The sequence below is a fragment of the Podarcis cretensis genome, assembly GCF_951804945.1.
Source record: "Podarcis cretensis genome assembly, chromosome: 2".
Taxonomy (NCBI): Eukaryota; Metazoa; Chordata; class Lepidosauria; order Squamata; family Lacertidae; genus Podarcis; species Podarcis cretensis.
The window spans coordinates 83,685,106-83,700,832 of NC_137171.1; the positions used below are offsets into that span (position 1 = coordinate 83,685,106).

Here is a 15,727-nt window from a genome sequence, read left to right on the forward strand (position 1 = left end):
TGCGCCGCCGGAGCATGATTTCTGTTCTCATGCTGAAGCAAAGTTCTTAACCCGAGGTACTATTTCTGGGTTAGCGGAGTCTGTAACCTGAAGCGTATGTAACCTGAAGCATATGTAACCCGAGGTACCACTGTACTGAACTTGCGAACACCAAAATGTCACAGAGAAAGTGTTGCTGGGAGCACGCGTTAATGTCTGACAAGTGAGATGACAGTTATGAACTATCACATCATATACCATAATCAAGACACCTAAAATTATTTATGATTTTATATTAGATAGGTTTCAAAGAAGTAATCAGATCATACCATACTTCAACCGAATAGTTAAATACAGACTGAAATATCCATTTTAAGTTTACTATATCAAACATACATTTTGTCTTCACATCAATCTTCTTGTGCTTGAAAAGGAATTTATTTTATCCTTCCCTCAACTCAAAGCAGCTCCTGCTTATGCAAAACAAGACAAGGTGTTACATGTACTTGATGTGTCCACAGCTGTAAAGGTCAATGAAGGTGCAGATCTTTTTAGGGCAGTAGTTAAATTCACTAATTTTGACATTAGTGAATGCTTCAAAATTAGCATATTTCATGCTGCTGATTTACCAGAAATATATTCATCTAACCCAGAGCCGACCTGACCATGAGGCAGGGTGAAGCGCTCACCTAAGGTGGCAGAAGAGATGGTGCTCCGCCCTCCGCCCCCCCCCCCCCGCCAGTGAGAGGGTTTTCTGCTGTGCAATTCCTGTGTGCCACAATGCCAACCGGCTTCCCTGTCCAGAGGAAAAGCTGAGTGGTAATGCTTGGGGGAAAGCCCCAAGTCCAGTTTGGGCAAGAGCCGGGGCACAGTGGAAGTGGAAGTGGTAGGGGTGGGGTGCACTGGCAGCGAGAGGAGGAGGAGGCAGGAGGCAGCAATTCCACGAGCCACCCCTGATCTCACTCACTCTTCCTTCAGTGCTATTCAGTGCCCTTTAGTTCACCCAGGACCCTGCCTCCTATTGCCATTTAACTGCTTATTATGGCACCAAGTGTGATTTTGTTTATGGGAGCCTATGACATCATCATCATCAGACCTAGCTTTGCTACACTACTGGCAGAACAGGATGTGTCACCACAGCCAGTCAAATTAAGTGGGAAATTAAATTGGCAAGTTAAATTTTAAAGAGAGCCGAAAATAAGCAGAAAGATGAGCAGAAGGCCATTAAAAAAAAATATGCTTGGAAAAAATGTCAAAACATCACTTTTCAGTACTTTCAAATGCTGGTATTTACCATGCCAGGTTAAAGTCTAAGGCTTTGTGCGAACTTAATCTCAAATGAGAAGTCCGTCCGTCCCCCCATATATCAGAATACGAATATTTCAATATTTGGAAGTTGAATAAGTTTCACTAATGTTTTGCTCTTTAAAAGGGTGGGCGGAAACAACCACCATGATCTCTTTCTCTCCTGTATTTAAACACAATTGGAAAGGCACTGGTTTCTGCCATAGCATATTATTATTATTATTATTATTATTATTATTATTATTATTTAATCCCACTAAATTTATCAAAATCCCAAAGTTATTATCAACTTCATGTTGCAATCATTGCTTGCTTATGGTGGCAGTCCAAGAGATTTGAGGTGTACCCAATTTGTACATATTGTTTGTTGCCTTGTAAAAATCCTCAACAACCCCAGTGGAATTAACTGGTAGAACAGGGATCAGATATAACAGTTATATACAGGGATCCGATATAACAGTTATATAACATGTTGAGTGTGTTCCATTTGTAAACTGAGTCCCCTGCTGCTATGGGAAAGCATGCCTTGGTTTTAGAACGCTTTGGTTTAAGAACGGACTTCCAGAACAGATTAAGTTTGTAAACCAAGGTGCCACTGTACATACAGCTAACCCAGGACCATGAATTTCGATTGGTCTACTCTATGTCAGCATTAGTTTGGATGCAGCCCTGATTCCGGTATATCCATAAACTTGCAGCAGGGTGTGGGGAGCACAGAGGGCATTTAGAAAGGTGTGAGCAAAGGAACAAATGAGCACTAGCCACAGAGGACGTATCTCTGCATGTACAGATGACAATAATTTAACAACTGCTCATGCTACCTGCATAGCTTGCAGGTGTGGACACTTGCAAGGCAATGGCTTTTAGAAAAACCCCAACCACAGTGTTTCAAAGGCCGAAGTCTGCACACAAACTCAGACTTTCACTTGGCATGGTAAATACCAGCTGTTACCACATGGGGGTGCACTCGTAAGAACGATTTGTCCTCTGACATGAATGACGAGCTAGAATAATCTCATGATGACTTTTCCAAGTCAAAAGTAAACACAGGGACCCTGCTCTAATCAGAGCTCCCAACAGTTTAATTTTGTTTTGGGGTTGTTGTTTTTTGCAAAAGTCACCTCTTTTTACAGTGGGTGGTAATGACACAGAATGAAGATTTCTCAGCGGCACTCAAGCCCAATAATAATAATAATAATAATAATAATAATAATTTATTATTTATACCCCGCCCATCTGGCTGAGTTTCCCCAGCCACTCTGGGCGGCTCCCAATCAGTGTTAAAAACAATACAGCATTACATATTAAAAACTTCCCTGAACAGGGCTGCCTTAAGATGTCTTCTGAATGTCAGGTAATTCTTTATCTCTTTGACATCTGATGGGAGGGCGTTCCACAGGTCGGGCGCCACTACCGAGAAGGCCCTCTGCCTGGTTCCCTGTAGCCTCACTTCTCGCAATGAGGGAACCGCCAGAAGGCCCTCGGCGCTGGATCTCAGTGTCCGGGCTGAACGATGGGGGTGGAGATGCTCCTTCAGGTATACAGGACCGAGGCCGTTTAGGGCTTTAAAGGTCAGCACCAACACTTTGAATCGTGCTCGGAAACGTACTGGGAGCCAGTGCAGATCTCTCAGAACCGGTGTTATGTGTTATGCCCAAGTTAACACTGCTGTAAATTGTTTGACAGTTTAATCCAAGCTTAAGAACTACATGTTGTTCTGGCATAGAATTTTACTAACTGACTCTGGGCCACATACCTTCAGTTTTAATCCAAGCAGGGCAGTACCTACCAAGCATACAAGGCACAGCCCAAGCATTCCAATTCCAAACATTACATTATAGCTATGGTTTTATGACACCTACTGCTAACTCTAATTGGCTTGTAGGTTAGGGCAATATGTCATATAGCACTTCATTAGTTATGAGCCTCTAGCCATTAAGTATGGGAACCATAATAATTTAATGTGGAAAGCTTTGTAGGTGAAAGTGAGTACTATTTTAATCCCTTTTTTATTATCACATTCCTATCCTCTACAAAACAAAACAAAAGTCTGCCTCCAGCTATTTCCCCAAATTTCTTATGCTCAAAAAAAGCCTAATAGCAACATCCTCCACTTTCATTCATGTTTGCGTACAAATTCATTTCAAAACACAGTGGCAAAACTAAGGCTATAGCGTCCATAAATCCGCAAAGGCAAAATGAATCAAGGGATGTTAAGAAACTTCTATAGTTATCAGTTTTGGAAATTCTTCCTTTGAGAATTATTCCTGAGTTTTGGCAGGGGGCTCTGGGGAAGTAGGATCCATACTTACGTATTGAGACAGGCAACACTGTGAGTGGGTCACCAGAACAAGTGGGCCCCACACAAAGAAAGCTCATCATAAAAAGTTTCAGAAGATTCCCTTGTTTGCAAGCACAAAAGGTACAACAACTGGTAAGGATACTTTTCCACGCTAAACTGGTACACATAAGGTGAAAGAGCAGCCAGATTGTACACAAACATGTAATCCGCACATCCAGTTTGTCATAGCACTAAATGCTGATGCCAAAGCGTCTGTAAGGAATATTAAACTGCACTTCTGATATTAACATACTATTCAGAGGCAACACAGTCAAGGGGGGGGGGGGGAGCCATCTAAGAATTGTACATTCCATCCTTCACCTGTAGCATTGACAGTTCAATCTCTGGCATTTCCAGGTAGAGTTGGGAAAGAATACTATCTGAAATCCTGGAAGGCTGCTGCCAATCAGTGTAGAGAAAACCGAGATAGATAGCCTCCTGTTCATTACAGGGGATAGGCCTCTGTGGGCATTAATGACTCTGTGGTCAAAACTGTCTTGGAAGCCCTCTTTAGTACTGGACAGAGATTTTTCCTTCTGTTTTGAAGCAATCCTGCTTGATCTCTACCCAACTGGGAGAAAGGAAGCATTCAGAAAGGTGCTACATGACACCATGGCATCAACAGAAGCATATAAAGAAAGAAGGTTAAAAGTTGGAAAGAAATAATGAGGGGGAAAACCTAGTAAGATAAACCCATGGTTTTCGAGGGGGCGGGGTAAAGACAATGAGGCACATGAACGCACCAGGGAGGCCACTAGCCCATCTAGTCCAACATCATCAACTCTGATTGGCAGTAAAAAAACAAAACAAAACAAAACAAAACGGTAAAGGACCACTGACAGTTAAGTCCAGTTGCAGATGGCTCTGGGGTTGCGGCGCTCATCTCGCTTTACAGGCCAAGGGAGCCGGCATTTGTCCGCAGACAGTTTTTCCGTGTCATGTGGCCAGAATGACTAAGCTGCTTCTGGCGCAACGGAACACCGAAACCAGAACAACACACAGAAACACCATTTTCCTTCACACCGGAGCAGTACCTATTTATCTACTAGCACTTTTTGGGCGTGCTTTCAAACTGCTAGGTTGGCAGGAACTGGGACCGAGCAACGGGAGCTCACCCCATTGCAGGGATTCGATCCGCCGACCTTCTGATCAACAAGCCCAAGAGGCTCAGTGGTTTAGACCACAGCGCCACCCGCATCCCTTTGATTGGCAGTAGCTTTCCCAAAGTCTCAGGTGGAAAGGTCCTCCCCATTATCTGCTCCCTGATCTTTTAACTGGAGATCCTAGACTGTTCTTTAGCGAAGCAGGTGTTCCACCACTGACCTATGGCCCCTGGTTTAGCATTATTCAGAAGTTAGCTTCTCAATAAAAATTGAGAGAGAGAGTTGCCAAAGTCAGTTGTTATCAGAATTTGGAAGGGTTCATCAGAAGGTTAAGGCAAGAAATTATCTTCAGCATCTCCAAAAATGGCACAGTAGGCCACAGAAGTCCTTCTATGATCAGGACTGTGGGATACAGCAGATTTTCAAAAAAATGGATGTCATAACATTAAATAGACAAGGAAGCCTCTGTGCCACTATATGAAATTACAAAGGACAGCATAATTTACTGGGTGCTGGGGGAAGGGAGAGACAGCTCTCTGGATAAAGCCAAGAGGAAACAGCTTTTAAAAAGGAAGGCATGTTCTATAATCAGTCTAAATGCTGATGGACTCAGTAAGGAGACCAATTTTTTAATGCTGCTTTTTTAAAAAAAGAGAAAGAAGACTGCAGTTTTAAATGGAAAACTACTGAATGTCTAACTTGGGGACTGCACACTAGACCTAAGGAAAATAAACAGTGAACGTTTTCTTTATAGTATAATGATATGAATTTACTTAAACAATTGGAGGAGAAAGAGGATAATGTTTCAGTTAAAACTTTCTTCAGATAAATCATCTGCGAATGAATTTATCACACCATCTGTTGAAAATAAATCATGTACTCCTGAAGGCCACATAGGAAACTATAGTCATAACCTGGGAGTTTTCCCTCCAAATAACATTTTTTCTGATCTTTTATTCTTACTATACCATTTAAAGCACTAGATTTGCAGGGAACATCTGTTTGAACATGTGAGTAAAAAAAAAAAGTGACTTGTGTGTGCTGTTATGAAAATCTTTCCTGAAAAGTAAGCAAGTTTTTAGCCTCTCATCTTAAACATATACACCTATAATTTGTTTGAGTAATGCATTTCCCAACAATTTCTTGATCACAGAAAACACACACAAGAATATGCTGGATTTCAGTTTGAGACAAATTATAACATGGAAGTGGGACTCTATTTGTTCCCTAGTAGGGTCTTCCTCTGAAGATGGTTTAGAAACTTCAGCTGGCACAGAATTTGGTGGTAAGGTTGCTCACTTGGGTAAGAGAGTTTGAGCATATTAAACTGACCCTGGTCCTACTGCACTGGCTGCCAATTACGGTAGTTTCTTGGCCCAATTCAAAGTGCTGGTTTTAACCCATAAATCCTTAAACGGCTCAGGACCACAATACCTCAAGGACCGTCTCCCCCCATGTGAACCAACCCAGACTCTGCTTTCATAAACTGAGGCCCTTCTTCATGTGCCTCCTCCACGAGAGGAGGGTGGCAACAAGAGAATGGGCCTTTTCTGCTCTCCATTTGTGGAATGCTCTCCCCATGGAGGTTCGTCTGGTGCCTTCATTACATACCTTTAGGCACCTGGGGAAAACTTTTCTCTTCAACCAGAATAATTAACATTCTGTGGCTCTTTACGTGTATTTGTGGTAGGGAGGTTATTGGTTTGTTTTTGTTTTATTATGCATTTTGTATTATAGAAATTCAACGGTGAAACTAAATTGTTAAACTAATAGCAAATTCAATTGTTAAATTATAATGATTATGTTGTAGTCAAAATGGAGCTATTAAGGAACAACAGGATACACCACATGCTCAAAGGCACCACAATGGTTGCAGAAGTAGAAAAATATTTGGGGTGGGGGATGGAAGGGGGCAAATCTTTATCTTTCTCCTAAATTACTTTGCTAATAAAAGCAGAAGAGGTACTGCCACCAAACGGAAGCAACAGTTTTGTGAAAACTTTCATTTGGGAGAAGGTAAAGGTACCCCTGGCCGTACGGGCCAGTCGTGACCGACTCTGGGGTTGCGCGCCCATCTCACTTAAGAGGCCGGGGGCCAGCACTGTCCGAAGACACTTCCGGGTCACGTGGCCAGTGTGACAAGGCTGCTCTGGCGAGCCTGCACCAGCTTAGCGCACGGAAACGCCGTTTACCTTCCCGCTATAAAACAGTACCTATTTATCTACTTGCACTTAAGGGTGCTTTCAAACTGCTAGGTGGACAGGACGGGAGCTCACCCCGCCGCGGGGATTTGAACCGCCGACCATACGATCAGCAAGTCCTAGGCGCTGAGGTTTTACCCACAGCGCCACCCGCGTCCCTTCTATTTGGGAGAAAGATGAACTCAAAAGAACTGCAATGACTTATAAGACCATCTGAGATCGTAGGTTTGATGGCAACCTCCCTCAAAACATGCAAGTGTAAGAAGTATGGATGAACTACAAAGAAAAAGTAAGAGGGGAAATCAGTCTATAAAAGTGTAGATTCTCTCCATTCTCACTTCCAAAATTTTGTGTTTTTTTTATTGTGGTCACTGCATTTTAACTTTCGCCTTCCCATGCTTCCACTTACTTTCCCCCTGATCTTGTCATCTCCATCAAAAATATTTCTTTGATTGCCTAATGGGCCTTGTCATGCCACTTACCTTTTTTTGAAGAACATTGATTTTTCTTTCTTTGACTTCTAACATGTCTTTCATATCTCGAATTTCTCCAGCCAGAGTTCCCTTTTCTTCTGTGAGGTCTTGCAGTTGTTTGGTTTTTTTATTAAGAAAACTTTCCTTTTCTTCTAAACGTAATCTCAAGGCATCAACCTATAATAAAATATGAACATGTGGGAGTGTTAATAGATTTTAAAAATGCCATTATATTGTGATTAAGTTGTGTTTGTTTGTTTGTTTGTTTGTTTAAAATATTTATAAGACACATTTTAGGCTGTGGTTTCCATACAGTGTTACAGGTTGTTGAGCACTTACCATCCTAATCCTGTAGTTCTCTGCGTTTTTTTTATTTGAAAAAAATGTGCAAATCATGTTTGGGAGGGCATAGGGATGAGGGACAAATGCAATTGACTGCTCCTTTAAAGGCAAACCTGCCTAATGCACACTTGTCTGAACAATACATGAACTGAACATAAGTGTCAGGTGGCTGTTGCAGTTGCTCGAGAGTAACCAGGCAGAACTCCAACCTGTGTTTTACAGGCTTTATTTAGGTGCAAACTATTTACAGTGAAGAGCCCCAAAGCTCATGTCTGGCTCAATTGCTAGCAGAATCCGGGAGTGGTCTTTTGTTGGACCTCCCCCAACATATGAGTTTAGTTACCCCCAACCTTCTCCTTCCCTCTTTGTGCCCTAAGCTACTGCGTAGGATGGGCGATGGCAAGAATGTGTTTCCCTCCTGTCCGGCTTGCTCAGGAACGGTGTTAAGGCTCCCACCAGCATCCTCTGGTCCTTGCACCTGTTCCCCACTGGAGGTGGAGTTTTCCTCCTCCCTGGAAGAGGAACTGCTTCGCAAGATTTTCGGAGGCTTCCTGTAACACAACTGCCCTTCTATTTCTCGCCTCTGAGTCGATGGCAGTTCCCTGACAATAGGCATCCTTCAAAATTCACACTTCTCTGAATTTTGCAGTACAGTTCTCCAGTCACTTTCCCAAGATCACCCAGTGAGCTTTTAGACTAAGTGGGGATTTAAACCCTAGTCCAACACTCTAACTCAGCTGCAATATGTGAGGTGGGTATAACTATACCACTGCCCTCTCAGTTGCAATGATTGTGGAGGGGCAACAGTGAGACAATCACCAGGTCTCACCCAGTCCTGTTAAGTCTCAACATTTCTGCAGCTAGGAGGGCAGCACTATTGCAGCACCCCGATTTCACATGCCACAGCTGTCCTAACTACATATTAATACTACCTTGATCTTTTAAAACACAGAAAAGCACAATCAGGTGAGAATATTCACATTAATTGTTGCTTATTGGTTTGAAAGCAGCATATTTCAAGGGATGGGGGAGATGTGTGAAGCCTTATTTATTCCATGTTCCATTCTGAGTTTTGTGATGCTAAACTTGCTCTGAACAAAAAGCTCTCCAAATCTATTTCTGAAAGTCAATTTGGGACTAATTTGGATGATCTATTAGATCTCATGATGCATGTTTCTTCCTGTTCTTGAAATGGTTGAGTTCATTTCCTCATACACTGGGGAAAAGATGTACAATGAGTTCAATGACATTTAGATATTTTCTTTTTATTACATGATTCTGGATAAGAATATCATCAGCATCATCTGTGAATAAAAATTAATGCTTCATTATTATGAGAACAGGCAAGCGTTCATATGAAACAATATTAGAAAATTGATATGTGCCACCTATGAATATAAGACCATTTATTTTAATAGTTCTTGTACAAAAGAACAAAAACCCAACTTTCAAAGGCTTATAAAAATATATATTTTCAATTGCCCATCAGGGTGACTGTGTGCTGGGAAAAGCCTCATATATTTCTCTTTTCCCTCTTCTTTGTAGTGTAGCACTTCACAGAGATTTCCAAGCACAGTTACCAGATCTCAACCAGGAAATATTTTATTTATTTTTATTTAAATGATTTTACAATACTATTCATATAATTTCACAGTAAACCAGTAAAAAGAGCATTCAAATAAAAAAAAAATCAAGTCAATCAATCAACAAAACAGCAGGAGAATCACCACAGTCCACAGAACTAGGGAGAAATGGCATCCAAAATAAAAATATGAAAGAAAAGAACACACAGATTTCCAAAAAAACAAGGCAGAGTGTGAGATGACCACAGAGAAGGCATGGCTCCCAGTAGAGCCTAATCCGGTCATTACATAAGATGGAGCCTGGAGCAGAACTGCTGGAAAAGATCTTAAATCCTGCAGGGAGGGTCTGCATGGGGGTAAACTTACTGCCTAAGATAATCAAGATCCCGAGCTATTTAGGACTATAAAGGTCAAAACAAGCACTCTGAACTGGACCTAGAAGCAAACTGGCTGGTAACTGTCACTTTCAAAGCTCCGCAATGAGCAGGATTTGAGTTTTGCTCCACAGGAGATACAAGAGCAGAGTGGGTGATGAGTCCAACAAGGCAGGAGGTGGCAGGAATGGCAAACATCCCTTCTCTGCAGCCAATCAAAGCTTCTAGAAGCAGGCACCTGTCTGCAGACTCAGCCTGGAAATGCCATACAGCAAGCTAAAAAAAGTGTGCTAGAAGACAGCAAATGTTCAGGCAGAAGTGATCTTATTCATGCCAGCTAGATGTTCTGGTATTCAGAGAATAACCACGACAGTAAAATAAGTCCTAATTTCTCATTATTTTTGAATACTATCACTTGGGGCTTAAAACTGTCTGTATTCTAAACACACTAGATTTAGCCATTAAGGCTACCATCTTTTGATGAGATCCATCTTATAACTATTATTAAAAACCTCAAATTTGTTAAGTTTTTATATTATTGAGCATTTTTTCACTAATAAAAGGTAAAGGTAAAGGGACCCCTGACCATTAGGTCCAGTCGTGACCGACTCTGGGGTTGCGGCGCTCATCTCGCTTTATTGGCCGAGAGAGCCGGCGTACAGCTTCCGGATCATGTGGCCAGCACGACTAAGCCGCTTCTGGCGAACCAGAGCAGTGCACGGAAACGCTGTTTACCTTCCCGCCAGAGTGGTACCTATTTATCTACTTGCATTTGATGTGCTTTTGAACTGCTAGGTTGGCAGGAGCAGGGACCAAGCAACGGGAGCTCACCCCGTCACGGGGATTCAAACTGCCGACCTTCTGATCGACAAGTCCTAGGCTCTGTGGTTTAACCCACAGAGCCACCCGCATCCCCTCCCCCCCCCACTAATACACCATTGCTAAAGGTATCCAAATCTTCCTATCTTCATGGGAAGGAAGGCCCACTTCTCTTTACTGCCTGCAAGCCCAAATGGGGCTGAAGTTGGAGCAGCAGTTGATTTTGAAGCTCACATTCCCCCAGCTATAGTCCAGCATTTGCTTGCTTTATTTTCCCAGCTGTAAGCTGTACTAGCTCTGTTGCACAGCTGCCTTCCTAAAACACTATGAAGTATGAGTAGTCCTGGTTGAAAACAGGCAGAGCAATGAGTATGGCAATACCACTAGGGAACAACTAGTCTGTACGCACACTCTTGTGTGTGGTCTTGTGCGTGCAGACGTGTTCTTCAAGGGACAAATGAGACGTGGAATGCTGGTTGTTCTCCCTGCCTGTAATTTCCCTTGCAGCTTTATGCAATCATGGAGTGGGGTAGAAGGAATGGATTTCCCAGCAACCAAACTCCCTTTGCCTGAACTGTATCCAGCCACTTCCGATATGGGCATCAGCTATGTACTAAGCAAGCATTACGTCATTTCTTAATTCATCACTGGCCATGCAGATGTGTCAACTGAAAAGTGGCTCAGAGTGACATTCTTCACTTTGCAAAAGCTTGATGCAATAATATCGTTAGTTTCCTTCTTCTTTTTTTAAAAAAAGAAAGAATCACACATCTTTCAATAAGACGCACAAGAAGAATTCAACGCAGTAGGTTACGAAAAGCACCTGGCACACTTTTGACACAAAATAAAAGTTAAGTACTGTATGGAAAAGCTGTTTGGCGCTTTGGCTTCTTCTTTTAGAATTCTTGCCTATTTAACGCACAAGGATAGAGTAAGAATGCATGAGGAATTTGATCTTGGTACATTCCAGTTATGAACTGAACCGATCCACACCTTCTGGACTAATGTGCAGGGTGGAACTCAGTTATCCACCAGCTTTCACACTTTCCAAATGCTCTGGGACAGTTCTTGGCTCAAAAAGCAAGCTTTAAAACTCACGCTTTTAAAGAAATGCAAGTTTTTAATCCTCATTCAAATTAAGAATTTCCATACAGATTTTTTTTTGTTTTTTTAGGAAATTAACTTTTCTCCTCAAGCTGCCATTAGTTAAGGATGGGAGAAAAGACAGGTAATCATACATCATACTTAAAAAGAAGCCCCAATCCATCTTGTGCCAAGGCTGATTTTAAGCAAAAATGATAGGCTTTTTTATTGCTCCCGGATAGTCAGAAAGAGAGAGAGTGCATCAGAAACCATCTTGTCTGTAATGGCCTTGCATGCCTTTTTTCTCCTGAACTGGGAGGGCGGAGTTCCTGACTGAATCCAGCTACGAAAGCTGAGGCTACTGAGGTGATGTTTAGGGAGTTTGTGGGGTGGCATTGTTGCTATATCCACACAGTGATCAACTCCCGCCCGGGAACCAATGTCCCCACTGTGGAAGGACGCATGGATCCAGAATTGGCTTCCACAGTCACTTACAGACTCATTGTTAAAACCATGTTTATGAAAGCCAATCTTACTCGGCTACAAGTGATCGCCAAAGATTGTTGCTATTACTGATACTAATTTTTTGCATCTTTATTTTTATATCTTATTATGATTTATGTTGAAATAGTTCAATTTGGTTGTATACTTTTTGATATGTTTATGATTATTTCTGTTAAGTTTATAATTATGTATTTTTTAATGTTGTAAGCCGTCCTGAGCATGGTTTTAACTATAGAAAGCATACAAATACAATGATGAATGATGAGTAATGAATGTACATCAGAGAGAGAGAGAGAGAGAGAGAGATATCTGGTGTCAGGTTGCTCCTTTATTGCCACTTGAGAAACCTCTTATCCTCTGGCCCAATCAATGTCAGAGCTCTGACGTCAGCAGAGCTGAAAAGGGGACTGTTGGGACTATTAATTGGAGGACTAGGCACAGATTTTGACCATTCAGGAACAGGTCTAATCCTAAAACATACCTCCCATTGTTTCCAAAGGAAGGGAAGAGCCATTTTGAATAGTTCTACTAAATTCCTTAAAGTTTCCACAGGGTCTCATAGAATCAATCTTTTCCTTCCCCATTTTTCACCCCTTTAATGAAAACTCATTCAGATAACCTCATCCTAGGGTCTGTATTGCTATGGCAAACAATAGTGGGGATAGTGGAGGTCCCTGATGAGTACTTCCAAGACAATTAAAAGTTTCAGAGTTGCTCTTTTTACCAAATCATAAGCCATGGGTTTTGCATATATCATTTTGATACATGCAACAAACTCTCCCCCTAGATCAAATTTATATAATACTTGAAACAGATAGTTCCACTTCATATGATCGACTGCTTTTTCCACATCCAAAGTAAAGCTCCATGTAGGCCTTCTGATTCTAAATGGAGTATATTAAATAGCTTAGATCAATAGGTATGTGTATGGAATTTTATACCTTCAATAAATCTTTAACAATATATCTGCCTAATATCTTGTTTCATCTTTCAGCCTAGATGATAGTCCATATCTTAAAATCCTGGTAAAGGAGGGTAACTAGCTTAATAAATCTTTCCCTTGTTTATGAACAACAATAATTTCTGCTATTTCCCAAGATCTTGGAAAGGTATGCTTTTATTGTACATTACTTCGTTCAACATGCTTAACAAAAACAAGCATAAAGAATTTAAAATATATATTCTCATGTTCCCCTGAAATTCTATGCACACCTAGGACCTTCTTATTCTTCAATTCCTTTACTCAACCTAACTGAAGATGTGAGGAAACGTAACCTGCCTTTGATCTTTTCGTCTGCTGAGATGTCAAAGGTGTAGATCTTATTATAGAATTCTCAAAAGATTTTGCTATTTCTTTTGGGAAAGTTACCAAGTAGAAAAGATCTGGATGCCATCTGAGTGAACCCCTGTGTAAAGCAGTTTATTCAAAATCTGGCAGATATACAAAGGCAAACAAGTCCAGGATTTTCCCTGCATACAGGTATTTACTTTAATGAAGAAATTGGGGGGGGGGGGGATTGAGAATATTCAGATCTGGAAAGAGTATGATTTAATAGAACTCAGGAGACTACTACAATATGGTCTACTAAGAAGCTGTAGATAAATCAATGAAGAAGTAGATATCCAATCTATTCCTATATTTCAATATTTGCAAGTTAAACATATAATTACTAAACTGTTAGTATAATATGGCTCATTGAGGAATTGTACCAAATTTGAAATGATAATCTCCAACAGCCTAATGCTAATCTCCAATAGCCTAAACAAGTAAACTTTAAATCAAATGTATAAAACATGATAAGTAGTAGGCTGATTTCCCATAAGGAATTCTAATGAAATAGGAAGATGATTTCAGGAAAAATGTTTCACAGGACACATGGAATTATATTCCTCAGTCCACACCATGTATGAACGGAAAAGTGTATGTGTGTGTAAAACACACATACACACAAGCGCATACACACAGACACATATTTGGTACCGCACAGGCTTAGTCAGATGTAAAAAGGTAAAGGCGACTATGGGGTGTGGTGCTCATCTCGCCAAGGGAGCTGGTATTTGTCCACAGACAGCTTTCCAGGTCATGTGGCCGACATGACTAAACCACTTCTGGCACAACAGGACACCATGACGAGTGCCAGAGCACACGAAAACGCTGTTTACCTTCCCACCACAGTGGTACCTATTTATCTTCTTGCACTGGTATTATTTCAAACTGTTAGGTTGACAGAGCAACGGGAACTCACCCCGTCACATGGATTCGAACCGCTGACCTTCCAGTTGGCAAGCTCAAGAGGCTCAGTGGTTTAGACCACAGCGCCACCCGCTGTACAGCCATATGGTTGATGATTAAAGAGATGCATTTCTAATGGTGCCACTATTTATCATATTTTGAGGTTGCATTGAAAACTGGTTATCACAACTGAAATTAGAAGAATCACTGGCAGCGACTTACCGACAGATACACTTATTATTATAAGAACATAAGAAAGAAGAGTCCTCCTGCTGGATCAAGCCAAAGCCCCTATCTAGTCCAGCACTTTGTTCTCGCAGTGGCCAACCAGATGCGCATGGGACACCTCCATAGAGAACCTGAGTGCAGCAGCACTATCTCCATGTGCAGTTCCCAGCAACTGGCACTCAGAGCCATACTGCCTTTGATACTGGGGGCATAACATAGTCACCATACCTAGCAGATCCCGATAGCATTATTCTCCCTGAATTTGTCTAAGCCTTTTTTATAGCCACCCAAGTTGGTAGCCATCACTATATCCTGTGAGAGTAAATTTTGTAGGTCCGCTTACCCACTTTTATGGATGCGGCAGCATTGTGGGGTGGCCAGCGCTTTCCCACCCCACCTGACGGTGCAGAGCTGTGTGTTGGGGACTGTTCCTTGCCAGAGCACGAGCTTCTGGCTTGAAAACCTGCCTCATGTCAGTCTGCTGAATTGGCCAGTGGCAGCCTGGTGTGGAGGGCCAGGCCGTCCAGGAGCGGTCCTGGGGGAACAATCAGACTTCCCTCAGGTCCACTCCTGGGGGATTTAAATCAGCCTACGGCAGTCCCCACCACCCAGCTCTTCTTTGTCAGATCATCCCACACACCCACTCCTGTAATTTTGCATTTACTCATTGAATTGACCTTGCTATGGCTGCAGTGGTCGCTGTATTTTGGGGGGACAGGTAGGAATGTGCCTACCAGGTGAACTGGCTATGACCTGGAGATTTTGCTTACCTTGTAGCAATTGTCACAACTTTGGCGGTTTAAGCATTGAGTAACCTTAGTCTTGGTTGGAGGAGGTTGTACCCTCGCTTTCCCCTCCACAAATAGGATGTCCCATTAAAGGAATCCATGATGGAGTTGCTTCTGTCCATTAGTCCAGACAAGGGGCTTGGACCTCAATGCTCCTAAAGGCAGCATCCCTGTGGGGATCCCCCTATTTGAAGAAAGTCATAGGAATCCCCACTGCCAGGTCGACCCTAAGGTCATTCCCGGCAGACGGACCAGAAATAAATACCAAATCACTTCATCTGTAGTCAATAAAGTTGTGGCCTGATTTGATCCCTTTCTACTGTGTGGCCTCATTTATTTGGTAGCTCATCTGAAAGGGGGGGGGAGTGTGT

At 42.0% G+C, this 15,727-nt stretch overlaps 1 protein-coding gene across 13 annotated transcripts in view; it reads right to left on the reverse strand.

Moving 5' to 3' along the window:
* The window catches only part of ERC2 (ELKS/RAB6-interacting/CAST family member 2), a 530,269-nt gene that overhangs the window by 335,190 nt on the left and 179,352 nt on the right, over positions 1 to 15,727 (reverse strand). For all 13 annotated transcript variants that reach the window (XR_013835709.1, XR_013835710.1, XM_079964988.1 and 10 more), the window contains one exon: positions 7,412 to 7,579. Coding sequence is in view for 11 of the 13 variants with exons in the window: in XM_079964988.1 (XP_079821114.1) it covers positions 7,412 to 7,579 (168 nt within the window). In the remaining 2 variants the exon portion in view is untranslated. The remainder of the gene's footprint in view (positions 1 to 7,411; positions 7,580 to 15,727) is intronic.